Source organism: Onychomys torridus, chromosome 8 (genome assembly GCF_903995425.1).
Source record: "Onychomys torridus chromosome 8, mOncTor1.1, whole genome shotgun sequence".
NCBI lineage: Eukaryota > Metazoa > Chordata > Mammalia > Rodentia > Cricetidae > Onychomys > Onychomys torridus.
The window spans coordinates 48622691-48642908 of record NC_050450.1 but is presented as its reverse complement, the minus strand read 5'-3'; the positions used below and the strand labels follow the sequence as shown (position 1 = coordinate 48642908).

Sequence of the window (20218 nt, the reverse complement as noted above, 5' to 3'; positions counted from 1 at the left end):
CAGTCAAAAACCAGAGAAAACTATTCCCACAAGTGGTAGGAACAAGAGGGCTTATGAGTGTGCTACAGTTAGAAAGGAGAGACACTCTCATGTCTTTGGAGTGGGAGGTCTACTTGCTCAAAAGAAACCAAGATAGGAAAGTAGAAAGAGTAGGGTGGTGGAGGGTGGACACCGGACATCTCACTGGGGCCGAGGCAGCATGCACCTCTGAACCTCTGCAAGGGCTTTCAAGGAACAAGGTTTGGGGAACAGCCTAGGAGGTGGCATTAGGAAAATGCACACAAGATGGAAGGGAGAATAGGTCTTCAGATAGGCAATTTAGTACCCAGCAAAAACACTATTGTGGAGAGAGGAAATAAAAGAAAACATCCACCTCCACCAATCTCCTTTGGCTGGGAAAAGCTTCGGAGGAGAGAGAAAGAGGTGAAGGGCTGGAAAGGAAAGGGCAGATGAAGCTGGTTTCAAAGTTGTTCAGGGACTGGCAGCTGACAGCCAGTACTCAGATAACCAGGTCAAATAGGGGGAGGTAAGTGGACACAAAACAAAACTGGGTTAGATTTCCCAGTACTTGGGCATCTGAGGCAAGGAGGAAATTCTGGAGCTGTGTAGATAAAAATCAGCAACACTGAAGCCAGCAATAGCAACCAGCTAGACCAAGGTGCGAGGTCTGGGAGGAGGCCAGGGGGCTTGCCAGGGATGGGAAGTGGCTACAGAGCAGGGTAGGCTAAGAAGCCTGGGGCACGAAGCCTAGTGCAGGGGCAGTTGGCTGACTGGACTATGAACTGATTGAAGCAGGGTTTTGGTGCTGGAAGGCCTCTGGAGGCAAGGTCCTAACACTAAGTGGTGCAACTGGAGATACCTGGGTGTGAGTACCTGGTCTTTGGGGAGCCAAGGGCAGAGGAATGCTGTGGGTTGTCTCAGCCAATGGAGGGAGGTTGTCCACCCCGCCCCCGCCGCCCCAAGGGCGGTGGGTTGGTTGAGTTCTCCAAAGGAACAAGGTCCCTGGCTCTCAGGATGGAGTGATGGTCAGGGGACAAGCTTCATTCTGGGAGAATCTGACACTGGTCGCCACCGGGAGGGTACTGAGTTTGGGGAAGCCAATGGGGAGTTCTTCAGGATCCGACAGGGACTGGTAGGAGGGCCAGCTGGTGTAGGGAAGACAGGACTTGGGAAGAACCGGCCCAGGTTAAAGGACAGCTAGTCATAGGGGTGCTTCCGGATCCCAAGCGGGCGGGTCAGAGGCTCCAAGTGTGGGACAGTCTTTGGGGTCTGTCGGAGGCTGGCCGCTACAGGCTCTGGGTCTGGGGGTGGGTTAGGGCTAGGGTTCGAGAGTGTGACATCAGCTGGGCAGGTCCCGGTGGGAGGCGCCGGGTGCAGGAGGCCCCGGCAGCGAGGGCCTGGTCCGCGGCTGAGGGCTCGAGGAGCCCAGGGCAGGCCTGGCCCGTGAGCGCCGCGAGGAGGCCCTCGGGCCCGGCCTGGCCGCCCGGCGCTCACCTGCAGCACCACCTCTACGTCGTACGAGTTCCCCTTGCTCTTCTGGTGGCCGCGGAACTTGGAGCCGCTGTAGAGCAGGCTGGTGGCCACGCCGGGCTGCTGGGTGTTGATGGGCGGCGGCGGGATGAGTGAGGCCGCGGATGTGGCTGAGGCACCCGCCGGCGGGGGACACTCGGTGCGGACCGGCATCGCGGGGTCCCCCGGAGCCAGGGCTGGGGGGAGGGGGAAGGAACCGCCGCCGCCGCGCGGGAGTCGAGGCTGCGGGGAGGGCGGACCCGGGCGCGCACGCGCGTGGGAGGGGCTCGGGGAACCACCCGCCCGCTGCGGGCGGACGGAGCGCTCGTGTCGCCACCTGGACCCCGGGACCTGCTAGCAGGGCCTCCCTGTCCTGAGCTGCGCCCTCCTCCCCACTTGCCCTGGCGCGCGCACACACACACACACGCGCGCACACATACACACACGCGCACACACACACACTCACACACACACTCTCACACACTCACACATACAAACACACAAACACACATACACATATATACACACAGCTGCTCCCGATTGGCGCGGGAGCGCCGGAGAGGCGGGAGCAAGCTCGTGCGGCGCTCCCGCCTATTGGCGGGCGGAGAGAGCACGTGGCGCGGCGCGCGAACAGCCCTCTGGGACTTGTAGTTTCTTCCCCCCCTCCCCGCCCACGCAGCGCGGCATGGAGGGGGCGGGGCGAGCACGCTTATGATGCTGATTGACGGGGGCGGGGAGGGGTGCGCCGGGGGCGCGCGGCGGCGACGGCGTGCTGTAGGTGTCATAAGGAAGATGGCGGCGTGCAGAGGAGGCTGAGGGCTTCGAGCCCGTGGTGAGAGGTTTCCGTACAGTCGCAGCGAGGGGTTTGGGGATCTCTGCGCTCTATTCTTGTTCTCTGTTTTGACGTATGCGTCCACCCAGGCCCCTGGGCGTGATGTGGCGGATCTGCCCCCGGCTGAGGGACCGGGGACGCGGTCTCTTGAACCGGCCTTTCAGTGACCCCACCGCCTCAAAGTGGCCGAGGCCAGGCCCGCGGCCTCCAGCCAGGGCCTACGTACCACCCACAGGTGAGGCCCGGACAGGTGTTACCTTTTGGTCAGGAGCCAAGTCTGGCTCACCTGGTGGAGGATTTCCGTCGTGCCATGCGGGGTGACTGAGGCAGCGTTCAGGCCCATGAGGATAGTTAGAGCAATGGAGTTGTTTCAGACTGGAAAATGACATTCAAGCCAGTGACCGTAGAGGACACAGCGGGATATTTGGCTCTTGTGGCGTTTCTCAATTTTTTTCTTTTTCTTTTCGAGACGGGGTTTCTCTGTGTAGTCCAGGTCTTGGAATTCTCTCTGTAGACCAGGTTGGCCTCGGACTCAGAGATCCTCCTGCCTCTGCCTCTGCTCTGGGATTAAAGGCGTGCAGGTGTCTTTTTTGATTTCAGGGAGGAAAATCTAGGCATTCAATCAGGACTCCCAAGGTCACAGAGCAGACTGGTTGAGGTCTGTGGAAGGCAAAGACTGGCCTAACTGCCTTGTGTCTCTAACACCCAGCATAAGTCTTGGCACAGAACAGGCAGGCCCTTCAGCCCTCCACCCCCACACACTTTCCTTGAGGGTTTGCAGGCCCTCTGTCCTGAGCGGTGCTACAGATCCTGCATTCTCTAAAGCCTTCTCTAAGCTGGAGTTTAGGCCATGCTTCTTTCACCTACTAAGGACTGTAATAAGCCTGAAAGAAGGTTATTTCACTGAGAGAGATTTTTCTGAGTGAGGTTCACTTCAGTGAAGGAAAAGTAGTGACAGTCTCCCTTTTGGTGAGTTGTTTGGTGTCGAGGGCATGTGGTCTCACCTGAATGACATTCACTGTCAAATACAGGATACATTATGCTTACTAAACAATAGTTATACTGTAATATGATGTACACAGGGTCTGAGAGAGCACACAGAATTCCCTTCTATGTTGAGCATGTTTGGGGTTTTGATTGAAAGGGTACTTCAACTGAAGTTTGACAGATGAGTGAAGAGTTTGGTGAAAAAAGAAAAAAATAGAGTAACATGTCCAGAGGTGACAACAAGGTGTTAGAGATTTTGCTGCAACTCTGTTCACATTAAGAAACAGAATTCTGGGCTGGGGAGATGATTCAGAGGTTGGGAGCACTGGCTGTTCTTCCAGAGGTCCTGAGTTCAACTCCCAGCAACCACATGGTGGCTCACAACCATCTGTAATGAGATCTGGTGCACTCTTCTGGCCGGTAGGCAACATGCATGCAGAACACTGTGTACATAATAAATAAATAAATCTTTTTTTAAAAAAAGAAAGAAAGAAAGAGAATTCCATAGGCAGTTTGGCACTGGTATAAGCGTACAAACCTGGGGTCTGTTGTTGCTAAACTTCTGAGGTACTGTGGTCTCAAGCATATATGATGTTGCTTTCTTTAGTGATCTAAAACGTAAGATTGCCTTTAAGGATTCTTTATGCTGTAAATTCAATAGTTTTTCTTTGTGTGTATGAGCGTGCGCACATGCACTCACACTTGCCATGCACATGAAGGAGGTCAGAGGTCAGCTAGCAGGACTTGTTTCCATCATGTGGGTTTCAGGGATTGAACTGAGGTTGTTGGGTTTAGTGGCAAACACGCTTACATGGTGAGCCATTTCAGTGGTCCAAAGCCCATAATTTTATATAAACGGGGAAAGAGATTGGATGCAGCAGGGAGCTGAGTTTTCACTTCTCAAGACCCAAAACAATGGCCTGGAAGTGTACCAGGAAGAGACAGTAAAGAAGAAGGAGGAAGCCGAGCGTGATGTCACACATGTGTATACTAGCTGCTTGGGAGACTGAGATAGGAGGGACTCTTGAGTCCAAGAGTTTGAGGTTAGCCAGGCTACAATAGCAAGACCTCATCAGGGGGCGAAGGGAAGAGGAGGAGGAGGAGAACAAGGCTTGACTTATATATACCTCTTTCTCACTGTGTCATTCACCCATTTATTCACGCATTCCTATTTTCTTTCCCATTTGATTACCTACTATGTGCTAGATGATTCTAAGAGCCAACTGGGAAGTCTGTAATACAGAAAAGATGGCAGATCAGATGCCTCCATAATGTAAAGCAAAAAGCATCCACGCATTTAAATTAACCCTTTGCCTATTGAGCAAACTCCTCCTGAGTGAGTGTGTTCCTTTGCCTTGCCTCCTGAGGATATGCGCTGCTCTCCTTGTCCTCCCCAATTGTGAGCCTTTTGTGTATCTTTGAAGTCGTGTAAATTATACCCCATGGGGTCCTTCTTGGTGAAGACTCCAGCTGCCAGCCGACTGGACTTAGGAACAGGAACAGCGACACCATGGAAGGTTCTCTGAAGAGGAGGGGCTTTTGAAGGACTCAGAGGTCGGAGGAGGAGGTAGTGTAGTGCAGAGATGTTTGTGAGGCTGTTGCCACCCTCCTGCTCTGTTAACTGCCTAGAGGGGAAGGTGTTTGGGAGAAGCAGCATATGACGCTGAATACAAAGAAATACACACAGATCCCAAAGAAATCTCAGTTAAAGTCCCTCCCGTCTCTACCATTTACAAATTACCGTCTGTACAAGACAGCTCCTCCGAGTCTCTGCCACTTCAGAAGCATTACTGGCCTGGCCATCCTCATTGAGGGGACTAGTCTGCCACCTGGTTTTGAAATAAAGTTTTATTGGAACACAGTCACATACTCATATATATTGTCTATGGCTGCTTTCATTATAATGGCTAGAACAACTGAGAGTATTGACCTCTGCTCCAGATGAAGAGCAACTTGGAGAATAGTACATTTATCTATTTGGCTGCAAGAATTTTTTATTACATTTATTTATTTGTGTATGTATGTATTTGGGCACATGTGTGTCACTGTACACATGGAGATTCAGAGAAGAGCTTTTGTGAGTTATTTCTCTCCCTCCCCTTTTTCATGGGTTTGGGGATTGAACTCAGTCAGACTTGCATATAAGCACCTTTACCCACTGAGCCATCTCTCTGGCCCTGCAGAATTTTTAATTCAAGCACTTGGGAGGCAGAGATGGGTTGAACTCTGTGAGTACAGCCTGGTCTACAGAGTAAGTTCCAGGACAGCCAGGGCTACACAGAGAAACCCTATCTCTAAAAACAAACGAACAAACAAACAAAAATCAATCCATTTAGGGGCCGGAGAGATGGCTCAGAGATTAAGAGCACTTGTTGCTCTTGCAGAGGGCCTGGGTTCAGTTCCTAGTACTCACATTGTGACTCACAACCATCGATATAACTCCAGTTCCAGGGAATCGGATGCCCTCTTCTGACCTCTGTGGGCATTAAGTACATACATAGTGCACATACACACAGGCAAAACACTCACACATGAGATAAAAGTAATAAATCTAAGGAAAAAATTAAAGATAATTCACTCAGCATATAGTACATTTGTTAGTGTAAATTTGAGCGACCGTCATCACAATCAGTTTTAGAATATTTTTATGATATAAAGCAGTCAATAGGGGCTGGAGAACTGGCTCAGTGGTTAAGAGTGGTTGCTCTTTCAGAGTATGTAGGTTCAGTTCCCAGCACTTACATGGTGGCTCACAACCATTTGTAACTCCAGCACCTACGTGTTAGCTCAACAACTGTCCATAACTCCAGTCCCAGGGGAGCAAATGCCCTCTTCTGGCCTTGGGCACCAGGCATGCACATTGTGGACAGACATGCATGCAGGCAAGATACCGAAACACATTTAAAAAAAAAAAAAGGCCGGGCGGTGGTGGTGCTCGCCTGTAATCCCAGCACTCGGGAGGCAGAGGCAGGTGGATCTCTGTGAGTTCGGGGCCAGCCTGGTCTACAGAGCTAGTCCAGGACAGGCTCCAAAGCTACGGAGAAAGCCTGTCTCAAAAAATAAAAATATTTAAAAAAAATAAGGCTGTCAGTAGCCCTTAGTTACTATCTGTGTTCCCTGCCACCTCTCCAGCCCTGGGCAACCCCTGTTCTTCCTTTAAAGATTTCCCTGTTTTGGACATTTCATACAACTAGAGTGTGGGCTTTAGGACTGGCCTCTTTCAGATAGTGTGATATTCGTCAGTTTGTCTATGTTGTATCATATGTCCATATTCCAGTCCTTTGATTGCTGATTAATATGTATAAATACACATTTTACTTGTTCATTCATGGACATGTAAGTTCTTTCTACTCTGGTTGTTATAAATAATGCTGATACAGACATTTATGTACAAGTTTTTGTGTGGACTTTGGTTTTACTTTTTTCCTGGCTATATTTCCTAAGTTTAACATTGCTGGGGTAAATGGAAACTAACTTTTTAAGGAATAGTAAGATTTTTTTTTCCTGGAGCTGAGGACCGAACCCAGGGCCTTCTAGGCAAGCGCTCTATCACTGAGCTAAATCCCCAACCTGTAAAATTGTTTTGCAAAGGTGGATGAACCATTTTAAATTTCTAGTAGTACATGAAGTTTCTAATTTCTTTATATCCTGGCCAAAACTTCCTATTGCCTGACTTTTTTTTTTTATTATTATAGTCAGCTTAAAGGGTGTGAGGTGGTATCTCATGGTGGATTTATTATTATTATTATTATTATTATTATTATTATTACTACTACTATTACTACTATTAATTATTGAGATGGTCTTTCTATGTAGTCCTGGGTGGCCTAGATGTTTATGTAGACCAGGTTGGCCTCAAACTGCCTGCCTTTGCCTCTTAAGTGCTGGGATTAAAGGCATGCAACACCACACCCAGCCTTGTTTTGGAGGCTTTTCTTTATATGTTTAGATATAAAATTTGAAATCTGAAAAGCATTGGTTAAAGCTGTCCCAGGATTATAGGGGGTTACCTAGTTTGAATTTAGCTTTAAGGGTCAAGATCCACCAGATGGCGCTGTTTTAAAAGGTATTGTGATTGTATGACTAGCATTATTGGTGTACTCTGGGAATTGTAGTCCTGGGGCTTTCGGGTTTTCTTAAAAAAGGCCCGCTCCTAAATTATGACTGGTAGAAAAACCACACACTAGAAAAGAGGGATTTAAAAAGGAAATGACTGAAAACCATTTGTTTCTTTATATGGGCTTAAGCAATTTCACAGGAAAGAGAGATCTTTTATTTTAATAGGTTACCAATTTCCCATCCAGCACTCTTCCTATGAACATTTTAAAATTTATTTTTATCTTATGTGCATTAGTGTTTTGCCATGGGTGTCAGGTTCCCTGGAACTGGAGTTACAGACAGTTGTGAGCTGCCCTGTGGGTGCTGGGAATTGAACCCGAGCAGTGCTCTTAACCACTGAGCCATCTCTCCAGGCCCCTTTGATAAGTTTTCACAGCTGTTATCTGCTGTGTTTCTCTGGTTTTCTTGTATTTGCCTCTTTGGTTTTTGTTTGTTTGTTGTTTGTTTTTTCAGTTCATGTGTATGTGTGTGAACATGTGTGGATGTGTGTGCTATGCATGCATGTGGAGTCAGTTTTCTGCTTCAACCTTTATGTGGGTTCTGGGGATCGAATCTTGGCCATCGAGCTTGCATAAGCACTTTTCCCTGCTGAGCCATCTTGTTGATCCTCTCCTTGTTTTTTTGACACAGGGTTGCTGAATAGGCCAGCAAGCTGCAGGGGTCCTCTTGTCTCCTCTTCTCCAGCACTGGGACTACAGGCTTGCACCACTATCCCTGGCCTTTTACATGGGTACTGGGGATTCAGCTTGGGTCCTCATACTTATACAGCAAGTACCTCCTCAGCTGAGCTTCACATAAGCCATTTCTGATCCTGAAAATTACTTCTATACATCCCTTCCCAAATGAGATTTAGTAGCTGCTGCTTCTGTGGGTCATATATGAACTAACTACTCAGAGGTCCTTTTCCAGCCCATGATGAGATGGGGATTCCTCAGTCTGGGCTCCCGTTGTGCCACATGTTCTTACTACCACTGAAATCACTTGGTTATTTTACTCTCACTAGATAGAACTTCCAGGGCACATCTCATCCCCAAGGCTGGTCCTCTAATGTGAGTAGTATTCCCTGAAGTAGAAAGACTGATGTTTGCACTATCTAAAGCCTACCACCTTTGAATCTGAGGCCATTGTCCCTTGAGTTCTTTTTGCCTTCTTCTGCCTGAGTTTTTGTGTGTCTTTATCCCATTTTGAGCAATTTTGGTTTGATGCTCTCTCTAGTCATCCTACTATCCAGACTTTTAAAATTCTTGTTTAAATTTAGAAGTAGCCCTTGCCAGCAGAGCATGCCAGGTGGGAGTTATAGGAAACACAGCTGTCCTGGTAGCTTTGGGGAGTCAGTCAGTTTCTGCCCTTTGCTCATTTCTCAGGCCTGTGTGAGGCATTGTGCCTGCTCACTGACTTCTGCCTGCTTAGGCTTTTACATGTTGTCCAGTCTAGGCACCAGAAAGCACAATGGACATAGTATAGAACTTCTTTCAGAGGTAAGAAAAGAGGCCTATGGCCAACCCACCAGCGTGGCAGGGAAGGTAGGGAAATTTAAGAGCTCTACAATGGCAGGAACCACCTATTTTGTATGCTAGAATTTCTGTGTTAAGGTTTCATGTGATATGGTCAATTGTGTCATATCATCTCAGTGTCCAGATCTGATAATTTTCAAACTTATTTATTTTTTCACAATTTTGTACATACATACAAATGTGTATTGTCTTAGTGTTCTACTGCTATGAAGAGACATCATGACCAAGAAACTCAAAGAAAGTATTTAACTGGGGGTTTGTTACAGTTTCAGAGGGTTAGTTAGTTCATTATCATCATGGTGGGGAACATGCTGCAGGCATGGTGCTGGAGAAATGGCTGAGAGATACATCTTGATCCATAGGCAGCTGGCAGAAAGAGAGGAAACCTCAAAGCCCACCCCAGTGACACACCTCCTCCAACAAGGCCACACGTGATACTTCCTAAAAGTCCTCCAGCTGGGAACCAAGCATACGTATATATGAGCTTTTGGGGACCAATTTCATTCAAACTATACACACACACACACACACACACACACACACACACACGCACACACGCTTGTGTGTATTTGGATCATATCCTCCATTGTCCTTTCATTGCTCCCCCTTTCTCCCCTCTTTCTCCAACAAGTCCCCCTCTTACTTTCAAGCTTCTCTTTCGTGGCTCACCGCATTTAATTGGGAGAGCTGATCACTTTATAAACAATTTAAAGTGTGTAAAGACAAAGATTTTTATGTCTTATTTATGATTGTATCCCAGATGCCCAGAACAGGATGTGTCCCATAGTTGGCATACAGACAGTTTAATGGGAAAACAATTTGGACTTTAGTTTCCTAAGTGTACCCATAGAAATGCAATTTGGGGGTCCTGTCTTTATAGCAAATGAGAATTATGCAAATAACTAACATAATATGGAAACAAAAGTGCCCTCTCTCTGCCTTGTACACATATGTAGTTTTTCTAAGTTCCCATAGTCTAACAAAAATGTACAACACAGATTGTCCTTCTTGAAGGAGGTTTTTGGAGTTCCTGTTGAATACACAAACAAGCTGGCTAACTAGGTAAAGGAGTTAGAACAGGAAATGTTCTCAGTAGTTTTATTTTCTACTTGAATATCACACATGTACACACCTGTACACAAGCACACACATTGGCTTTCTTTCTCAGAGTGTCTGCCTGAAAGAAGTCTCTGGTTTTAGTCCATTCACACATCAACTTTACATTCAGTACATCATGCTAGCTTGGTGGGCGTGCTTTGCTGCTACAGCAAGTGTCTGTAATTCTCAGGTCACAATCTGAGGCTCCATGCGCCCTCAATTAGTTGTCTTCTAGTTTGGATACTAGAAGAGGCCTGAGCAGTGAGTCCTGTTCCTCCCTTGTTCCTAGAGAGTGGTTGTTCCTTTTCCCAAGCTTTAATCAGAAGCTGTTGATTAGTCTGTAAACTAGGGCAGGCATTGAATGATGATCTGAAAATCAAGCCAATCAGTCAGCATTAACAATAATGATATGAGTTGGTATTGCCTCTGGAGTCCTCTTGCTGCTACTTTAAATTGCCTTTAAAAAAATCTGTTTTACAGAAAGGAAGAGGTTTTATGAGAACGTCAGCATCTCACAGGGTGAAGGTGAGTGTCTGAAAATTTGATGGCCTTTTTGTGACTGGTTGGGTACATTTTTTGTCTCCAGCCAGTTCAGTGATGGTACTTTTGTATGATGTTGGTCTTTGTGTATACCAGTTTGGTGTCTAAAATATAGGAATGGGTCATTTGAATTCACAATCCATGAGAATTTTTCATTTGCTCTTTTAAGGTGGCTTTGAGATAAACCTGGACCACAGAAAGCTGAAAACTCCCCAAGCCAAGCTTTTTACCGTCCCCAGTGAGGCCCTGGCCATTGCAGTGGCCACCGAATGGGACTCCCAGCAGGATACCATCAAGTTCTACACCATGCACCTGGTAACAAACTTGTAGCAAGCAGACTTTTGTCATATAAAACTTCTACCTGACTTCTACTCACCAAGACTTCCTGGCAAAAACTTAGGATTTCCTTCCATATTATGACAAGGCTCTGGGGTAGGCTCTTGTCTGCCTGGCTGCAGGCACACTTAAACTGTCACTGAACAGGCCAAACTCTTTCCTGCCTGGCCTGGCCACTGGCTCCCAGTGTCACCCCCATCCCTGTTTTTATTTTTGTTGTTTGGTTGGTTTTGGTTTTTTGAGATAGGGTCTCATGTCTCAGGTAGGTCTTGAACTTAATTTGTAGCTGCAGATGACCTTGAACTTCTGCCTTTACTGCCTGAGTGCTGAGATTACATGCATGTGTCTGCGTGCCCTATGTATGCAGTATGGGGATTGAACCCTGGGTTTCATGCATGCTAGGTAACCGTGCAGTGTCTCAGCCACATCACTCATCTTTATTTTTTCTATTTTTGAGACAGTGTCTTTTTACGTCGCCCTGGCTGTCCTGGAACTTGTATGTAGACCAGTCTGGCCTTGAACTCACAGAGATCTTCCTGCCTCTGCCTCCCGAGTGCTGGGATTAAAGATGTGTGTTGCCCTACCAAGCCCAGCCTTTATTCTTTCTGGCGGCTAGTCGCTTGATTCATCACTATGTAGTCTGTGTGGCCTGTTTTGTATTTATATGTTCATTGCCTATGTCTTTCATAACGTGGTGAGTGACAGAAGGACAGTGGCCATGTCTTTGTTACTCAGTAGTTTCAACAGGAAGTATAGATAGAGCTCAGCAAACACTGGTAGTGTGTGCAAACCAGGCAGCCAGATGGGTGTAGAAAGGAGGATGTTCCACAGAGGCAGCCTGTCAGTGGGTGGGTACTACTGAGGCCCCAGAAGCCCTTCCTCTGCAGCTTACATGGCTTTACATGGTGGCCATCCTTCCTCAGCCCCACAATGCCCACCTGTACTACCCACCTTATGGAGCCATGCTGACCAGATGATACCATGCATGGAGGCCTTATGTGGTTTCAGGGAAGGCACCAGCCAGTTCAGGGGTTAGGTGTTCTCATCCTGGCCACTGCTGTGTTCCACTTTGACATACAGACCCAGGTGGGCCTCCTCAGCAGTGTAGTCTACTTCTTGACTGTCTGGTGTAATCAGGTTGATGAGGCCAGACTGATGCCTGGAGTAGTCTGCCTAGTAGTAGTTTACCTCTTACTGAGGAGGTAACACTAGGAGAATATCTTTTTGTTTGTTTGTTTATTTGTGGATTTGTTTTTTTTTTTCTTTTTTCCGGAGCTGAGGACCGAACCCAGGGTCTTGCGCTTGCTAAGCAAGCGCTCTACCACTGAGCTAAATCCTCGACCCCTTAGGTGAATATCTTGATCCCAGTTCGATTTGCTGCTTTGTTCTCGGAGGTGTCAAATAAGCTGGTAAAGTTCTCAGTCAGTTTGAGTTTTATGTCTTCATTGTTGTATTTAAGTTATGTAGTTCACCTTAGTTTCCACATCTCTAAAATGGGTAGAAGAGTGGCATCTGCCCCCTAAGAATTGTGGTGCATATTAATCTGGTAGTCACGAGCATGAAACTACAAATAAAGCCCCTGAAACTCTGAAGAAGTTCACTAATCCGGGACCACTGTGAGAGTCTAGTGAATCCTATACGCACAGTGGGGTTTGAATATGGAACCTGGCTTTCCGGATCCTCTCAGCAGATAGGCTGTGATGATGGCTCTGGTGGGTGGCTCTGGTAGACTGTCTGCTGTATGTCAGAACCCACATGTGGGTGACAGCATTTTCTGCCTTTTCATTCAGACCACATTGTGCAACACATCCTTGGACAATCCAACCCAGCGAAACAAGGATCAGCTGATCCGGGCAGTGGTGAAGTTCCTGGACACTGACACCATCTGGTAAGTGACATTAGATGAACACTCCGCTTGGGTGGTGTGAGCCTTAGTCTGTTTTGCTTCATTTGTCCAGAGCATATCGGTGGAGGAATTGGCAAGGCCTTTGTTATTGCAGGCAGGTAGCCCACTTGACATGACTGAACCCCAGGAAGAGGATTCTCAGTCTGCCTAGCACAGGGTACTCCTTGGATTGAGCTGAATTGGCATGGAGATATATCATTCTCACAGGCTTCAGAACCCCAGGACCCATTGGCCAACCCCCAGCAGGGCATCTGGCCCTGATGTCTAGCCCTCAACGTGTTCAGGTATTAGCTTCCCTGTCATTACAGGTGGCAGTAGTCAGGGGCTAGTCTCTTGCGGTTCTAAATTCTTCCCTTGTGTCTATATTCTTTGCTTGTTGGTCAGTGATATTGAAGGAAGATTGGGAGAAAGAGCTGAATGGAGGAGCATTACTGTGCCTGCTGGCCCCATTACTCAGAAGCTATGAGTCACCCCAAGGATTACTTAGGGTGTTAGCATAGGTGCTCTGGAAGTGGGTGGGCTCCAGGATCACTTAGAACTTGCAGTAGGAAAACCTACTCTGTTTTTGCTAGAACACAGTGGCTTGCAGGAAACAGAGCTTATTCAGCTTCCCTTTGGCAAAGGGGGCTGTTTGAAAACTATGCAGGGTTCTAATAAGCAAGCAAAGGCAGGTCCAGGATTGGATAGGAAGAGAGGCCTCCTACTCTGCCCTCAGCAGCCAGCTTTTCTGCATACCCATGCTCACTCTGCTTCTCTCTGCTTATATGAAACTAGCTTTCTGTGGTGCCCCAGGATCCCCATCCATGAGGTTTGAGTTTAGCTCCCATCAACTGACCCTCCGGTGCCTTTATCAAAATGAGTTGTACCACCTGGTTCTGTGGTGATCCATTTGGGTAAAGAATCCATTCCAGGAGGTGGCTGGGCTCGTGAAACACTAACATGGCCACAAATTTGGATATGTCAAGTATTTGGGAGCCAGAGGATAGTGGATTGCTACACCAGAATTCCCCGGAGGGCATGTGGAAACATGGCCAGGCCCCACCCCAGAGGTTCTGCTTGTCATCAGATGGGATTTATCTGAAAAGGTGTCCTGTAATGAGCCTCCCAAGTGAGGCTAGCGCTGATGCTTCTGGCCCCAGGCTACTCTCTCAGAACCACTGCTTTATGGGACAAGACTTGGGATGCCGGGTTGGTGGTGGGAAGTTTTGGCTGTTGCCCTTTGCATCTCCCTTTAATGTCCCTCAATGAAGAATTGTACTTTTTTATTAATGAAGGTGATTTTTACAATGAATTAGCTACAGGGTGGAAGAGCCAGAGACATTAGTGGAACTTCAAAAGAACGAATGGGATCCAATCATAGAATGGGCTGAGGAAAGGTAAGGTGTGCAGCTCCGCATGGAACATTGAGTAGGCCTGGTATTGGGTTGGATGCTGGGGTCAGGGCTGCACAGCACACCTGAAATCTCAGGCTGGCTTCCTGAGCCAGAACTCTCCTGAGCTTGGGCTCCTTCAGGTGTTTAGGGGTAGGGGTTATCTTGGAAAACATGTTCCTCAAATTCGTTTAGGCCATCATGCCCTGAATACCTGCTACTGTAGCATACCATGACTAATGTAGGGCAGCGTTATGTCCCCAAGAAGCACCGAAGGCCCCAGGCCTCTTATCCCCAAGCCAGTCTCTGAGGGTTGGTTTCCTTGACTTGAAATGGGTTAATCCTTCCAGCCAGGCTAGTGGGAGGAATAAGCCAACAGAGTGCTTAGTATTCTATGCAGCAGAGGTAACAACTCAAATTTTGACTTTTTTTTTAAAATCTCCTTCATTATTCCTGCACTGTAAAACTTACAGTGTATAAGACACACATGCACATGCACAAGTCAGTATATTTCCTGCAGTGTTGTGAATACTACCTTGTGGATATGTGGTTTCTAGGGATTGGTGATACTCAGAAGTTTCTTTAACAGAAGACTCTTGTGAGTATAGAATTGAACAGATATTGATAAGGTGGCAAAATAACTTCAGTGTGAATTCTTTCCAAGTGAAATGTGGAAGGGATGGCTCCCGTGGCACTGCCCTGTCTGCAGGGTTTTCTAACAAATGCCAAGATGGTTTTTCTTCTGTCATAACTATTTTCACGTAAATTATCACTTGCTACACATCTCCTGAGTGCTCACAGCGACCCGGGCATCTTGTGGGGGCTATTTTTACTTATTTGTTTGTTTTGGGTCTTTGAGATATGGTCTCATGTAGTCCAGGCTAGCCTCAAAGCCACTGTGTAGGCACCACTAGCCTTTCACTCCTGATCCTCCTACCTCTGCTTTCTGAGTGCTGTGATTAGAGGTATGCACCTCCATGTACCACCACCCTGGGATTTTAAAGGAAAAGCACATATGCCATATCTAGTCCCCCCCCAACCCCCCACCCCTTCTAGTCAAAAGCTGGACTGCTTTTAAGAGGCAGAGTGCCAAAGACATGCTGATGCCCTTTCCCTTTAGATACGGCGTGGAGATCGGCTCCTCCACCAGCATAATGGGACCCAGCATACCTTCCCAGACCCGAGAGGTGCTCATCAGCCACTTGTCCTCTTACAACATGTGGGCCCTACAAGGTACAAGGTGGGCTTCTGTGGGCCTTGAGGGCTGGGTACATATTGACACATCCTTGCTGAGTGCTCTGAGCATGGAGGCTGAGTAGCTCTGATGCCCAGCCCTTTTACTTAGCACTCCTGGGTCATACACCCTCCAGAAAATGTCTCAACTTTGTGTATCATTAGTTTGGACCCATATACCCATTTGTAAACCAATCACTGAGTGAGGCTTGGGGCATACTCTTAATTGACCAGGTTCAGGTCATATGCCTATCCAGGAAAAGACAGAGGTGGATCACCCCAAGAAAGGAATAATATTCTGGCAGAAAAGTGTGCCAAGCCTCAGGTGGGTCCTAGGATGGTGCACTCTACCCCCATTCCATGAGGGAACAGAAACTGATGGACAGTGGGCTGGACTAACTTGGCTTGTGTCCCCCACCCCCCAGGGATTGAGTTTGTAGTGGCCCAGCTCAAGTCCATGTTGCTGACCTTGGGCCTGATCGACCTGCGCCTGACTGTAGAGCAGGCTGTGCTTCTGTCACGCCTGGAGGAGGAGTACCAGGTAAGGTTCTGATCCCAGATCCCACCTCACCCCTTTCTGATTCAGACTCACTGAGCTTTATTACTTTGTACATAGAAAAAATCAAACTAAGGAACAATAAAGGTTTAAGTGTTGCTGGGGCTAGGGGTGTGGCTCAGTGGGAGAACACTAGCCTGGTATGCTCTGGGCCCTGGGTTCCATCATCAGCACCACACACATGCCCATGCATTGGAAGGTTCAGAGTTGCCCAGCACTCTCCTGGCCCAGATCCTCCAACAGCGTGACTGGGCAGGAGTTGTCCTTCCTCTATTTACATAAGGGTAAACTAGGTGCTAGATGGCACTTCGGGGGAGTGTTCCACTGGGGTTGGCACCCATATCTGGGTGACTGGGGCCAAGGCCTCCACAGGCTCCTGGGCAGATAAGGGATTTGGGCCTCATCTGCCCCACATTTGTGCTCCTAAGGCAGTAGGAGTTGACACCCTGATGTTTCTCCTGGCTGGCAGAGGAGCCAAGGAGTAGCTGCTGCTCACACACACATTTGATGTAGGAGGCAGAAAAACTAAGATTTTTCTGTTGTTGTTTGCATTTTTGTTTTTGGTTTCAGTGTTTGCTTTGTTTTGTTGAGAAAGGAGAGGGTTCCATGTAGTCCAGACTAGCCTTGAGCTCATTGTGCATCTTAGCCTTACTGTGAACTTCTGATCCTCCAGCCTCTACTTCCCAGGTGCTGGGTTATGGATATGTGTCACAATGGCTGGCTGGCTGGTTTACTTTTTTTGGCTTTGTCAGACTGGTCTGAAACTAAGTATGTAGACTAGCCTGGCCTGGGTCATATGAAGATGTTCTTGTCCGTTCTTCCTGAGTGCTGAATCACAGATGTGTGCCACTTACTGTGCCTGGCTTTTGTTTGCATTTTTATTCTCTCTCTCTCTCTCTCTCTCTCTCTCTCTCTCTCTCTCTGTGTGTGTGTGTGTGTGTGTGTGTGTGTGTGTGTGTGTGTTCACATTTGTGTAGGTGCACCTTCTGGTGGAGGCTGACATGAGATATCTTCTTCAACTCTTCTCTACCTTAATATTGAGGCAGGGTCTCTTGCTTGAACCTAGGGTTCACCAGTTTGGCTATTGTAGTTAGCTGGTTGCTCTAGAGAACCTTGTCTCTGCCTCTGGAGAGCTAGGATTATAGGTGGGCCACCACACCCACTTGGCTCGTGTGCCGGTGCTGGGATCTGAACTCAGAGCTTCCTCCTTGTGCAGCAAGTGCTAAGCCATCGCCCCAGCCCCTTGTTCACATCTTAACACTGGGACTTAGTGTTCCTTGTGGCCCTGTGGGTGTTGCTGCTACTCCAACCTCAGAAGGTTAATGTTATTAGGAGTTGGTTCCTATGTGATTGAAAGCCTTTTTTGGAATAGTTAATCTTCTGCTTGGAAAAATGCCATAGGCAACTATTTCTATACAGCAGAGTAGAGCCATCCATTGATGTCAGCCATTCTGTGGGAAGGGCTGATGTCAGCTATTAGGACCATAGGGCTGGTACAAGACCAGGAAATCTGGCTGCTGGCTTGGACTCTGCTTTTGGCTATGGGACTCAAGCCAGGCTACCTTCTGAACTTTGGATTTGATCCCACATAAAATGAGGGATGACTTGAAATGAAGGTAAAAATTATTTCAGATGATTTATTTCAAAACCAAGGCACCAGTAATGCAGGTAGCTTGTGTGACTTGAAAGATTTTGTATTCCTGGGTGATCAGGCCAGGCCTACTGGACTCCTGTCACTCATGTCTGGACAGCCACAGTGTGCCCAGATCTCCTCCCTCTTGTTAACAGTTCTGAGGGTCTTCAGCTGGCTTCCAGTGTGCTGCACAGAGTCACTGCTCTTCTCCTGCTCCTGAGGGGTCTGAACCAAGTTGCCTGTGGCCTGGCTTCATTTATTTCCTGCACTGCCACAGTAGTGCTTACAGCCCTGAAGGACAATGAGGTACAATTCATAGAGGATGGCAGTTTGCAGGCTGCTTCATGCTGGCTTCCTGGTCTCAAGTGTGACATAAAGGCTCCATTAGAGGAGACACAGTGAGCGCCAGCACCTGCCCATTTAGCAGTGAGCAGCCCCTATCTGGGATACACTCCTCCCAGACTCTCTAAGCCCCAGACAGCAAAGGAGCCTGCTCCAGCTTCCTGAATGTTATTATCAGATAACCCACATGGGTCTTAAGTGTTTGATAAGGTCATGGCTCACGACCCTTAGCCCAGTGATGGGACTGGAATGTGATTCAGGCCACCAGGCAAGGCTGCTCACCCAGAAGCTTGTTTTCCCCTCCTTAGATCCAGAAGTGGGGCAACATAGAGTGGGCCCACGACTATGAACTCCAGGAGCTGCGGGCTCGCACTGCCGCCGGCACCCTCTTTGTCCACCTCTGCTCGGAGAGTTCTACGGTCAAGCACAAGCTCCTGCAAGAGTGAGGCCTGGTCGCAAATGCTGGCGGAAAGGAACTGCACAGACACGGGTGCTCTGATCCGGGCTCCCCTGGCTGCTGGATCTCTGGACCTGTGGGGTACCCAGTGTGTACCTGGGTCTTCCCCGGCCTTTGTGGCTTGGCCTTATCCAGAAGCACCCTGGGATGCCCTGGAGATGCAATGTGCCTGTCTTGAGGTCAGACAGCTTCCAACCCCTGCAGGCACCTTTGGCCTGTCCAGGAATGAGGGAGGCATAGGGACTTTCTCTGGACCCTGATTTTATGAAATACTTTTTCATTCTGTAAATACATCAAGCCTCATTCTCATGTGAGTCTCAGCATTTCTCCATTCTTGTTTTACCTAAGCTTTGTCACCATTTTTACATCTGCATTAACCAACGGCTGGGAACCTCACTGCGGGAGGGGGCAGGAAATGAGCACATCACCACACAACCTTTTCATCTTCAGCCCTCAGCCTGAAGGCCTTTTCCCCTGGCTTCCCACCAGGTGATCTTTTGAAAGTAAGCCTTTGGTCTAAGCTGCTTGGTTACTGTTTGTTCTTTCTATCCTTAAAAAAAAAACAAAACTGATTTACTCTTAAAAATATAAGTTGTTTCTGGGATGAATGCAAAGGTGGCCCTGCCCTGGTTACTCAGATGCAGTGCTATGATCTGGATATGGGGTGTCCTCCTATTGTGGAATTATGTCCTCTGGGTATGCCATGGCCACTGGTTTCTTAAAGTCAGAGCATCTGTAATACCCACACAGAATTGGGTTCATTAATATCCCTCATGGATGATGGGAGAGTTCATCTACTAAATAAGTAGTTAACAATTGCTAGAGTAAGTGGGAACTCTACTGCAGGCCACCCTAATAGTCTCATGGTTCTCCAGGCTAGACTGGATGGAATTGTTTCTTTGGTTTGTCATTATCTGGAGTGAGTAGTAGACTCCTCAGAAAGTCATATATACCTGGTGCCGGAATAAAGACATAACAGAACCAAATATGAGCCTGGAAGGAGCATCTGCAGCTGAGGCTGAGCCATCTGAGGGTGGAGATCAGTACTTGGGTGGCAGACCTCCTCTGTGGTACATAGTAGTTCTCGCTATAGTGGCAGTTTGTGGTCCTGCTCTGGGTAATAAGACCTGCAGCTGAGGCTGGAACATTGAAGGTAGAGGCTCCTTGTGGTGGCCAGGGGATTACAGGATGGCCAGGGGATTACAGTGGCATGCCTTCTCCGTGAATGGAGTCTGAGAGTACAGGAGATGCCCTCAGATGGCTGATGGACTCAGAGCATATTGCAGTCACTGAAAGTAGTACCTATGTGAAGGACTCCTAAATAGGCTGTGATAGCATTTACATGTTTTTACTGTGAGACATGCAACTGAGGCTGAGCTGACTGCCCAGAGAGAATCTGTGCCTACACAGGAGGAACTTAGAGTGGGAAGGTGCCAGTACTGTCTTCTCGGGACAAGTAGAAAAGGGAAGGCTGAGAATGAAGCAGAAGTGATACAAGATACCTTCAGATCCAGTCAGTATAAAGGAAGGGAAAATACATGATTTAACATGTTGATGGGGGCCATAATGGACCAGTGCCAGAACTATTACAGTCAGGGAATACTCTGACTTTTTTAACCTGCAAAGCAGTATACCTGGAACAGAGATTCTAAGTAGGAAACAGTGAAAGCAATGAGATATCCAAAGGTCAGATTCTGAGGACACTATGCCAAATTAAGGACCTTGGAACTCTTGTATATGTACCAAATTTTTTTGTTTTGTTTTTGTTTTTCAAGACAGGGTTTCT

At 47.7% G+C, this 20218-nt stretch overlaps 2 protein-coding genes across 4 annotated transcripts in view; one reads left to right on the top strand and one right to left on the bottom strand.

The window, feature by feature from the left end:
- Positions 1-1952, bottom strand: part of Gid4 (GID complex subunit 4 homolog) — a 26011-nt gene extending 24059 nt beyond the window's left edge. Inside the window, exon 1 of the mRNA XM_036195034.1 lies at positions 1495-1952. Within this exon, the coding sequence (XP_036050927.1) occupies positions 1495-1683 (189 nt within the window). The 5' untranslated portion in view covers positions 1684-1952. The remainder of the gene's footprint in view (positions 1-1494) is intronic.
- On the top strand, positions 1008-20218 carry Atpaf2 (ATP synthase mitochondrial F1 complex assembly factor 2). Of its 3 annotated transcripts, none has more exons than XM_036195033.1 (9): positions 1008-1025; positions 2431-2576; positions 10540-10584; positions 10769-10914; positions 12726-12823; positions 14137-14217; positions 15332-15444; positions 15870-15985; positions 18284-20218. In XM_036195033.1, exons 2-9 carry the CDS (start codon positions 2444-2446, stop codon positions 18419-18421), a joined length of 870 nt encoding a protein of 289 aa, XP_036050926.1. In that variant the 5' UTR covers positions 1008-1025; positions 2431-2443; the 3' UTR covers positions 18422-20218. The 3 variants fall into 3 exon arrangements, with proteins under 3 accessions (XP_036050926.1, XP_036050925.1, XP_036050924.1); XM_036195032.1 differs by lacking the exon at positions 1008-1025 and adding an exon at positions 2208-2341; XM_036195031.1 differs by lacking the exon at positions 1008-1025 and having other exon boundaries at positions 2208-2576.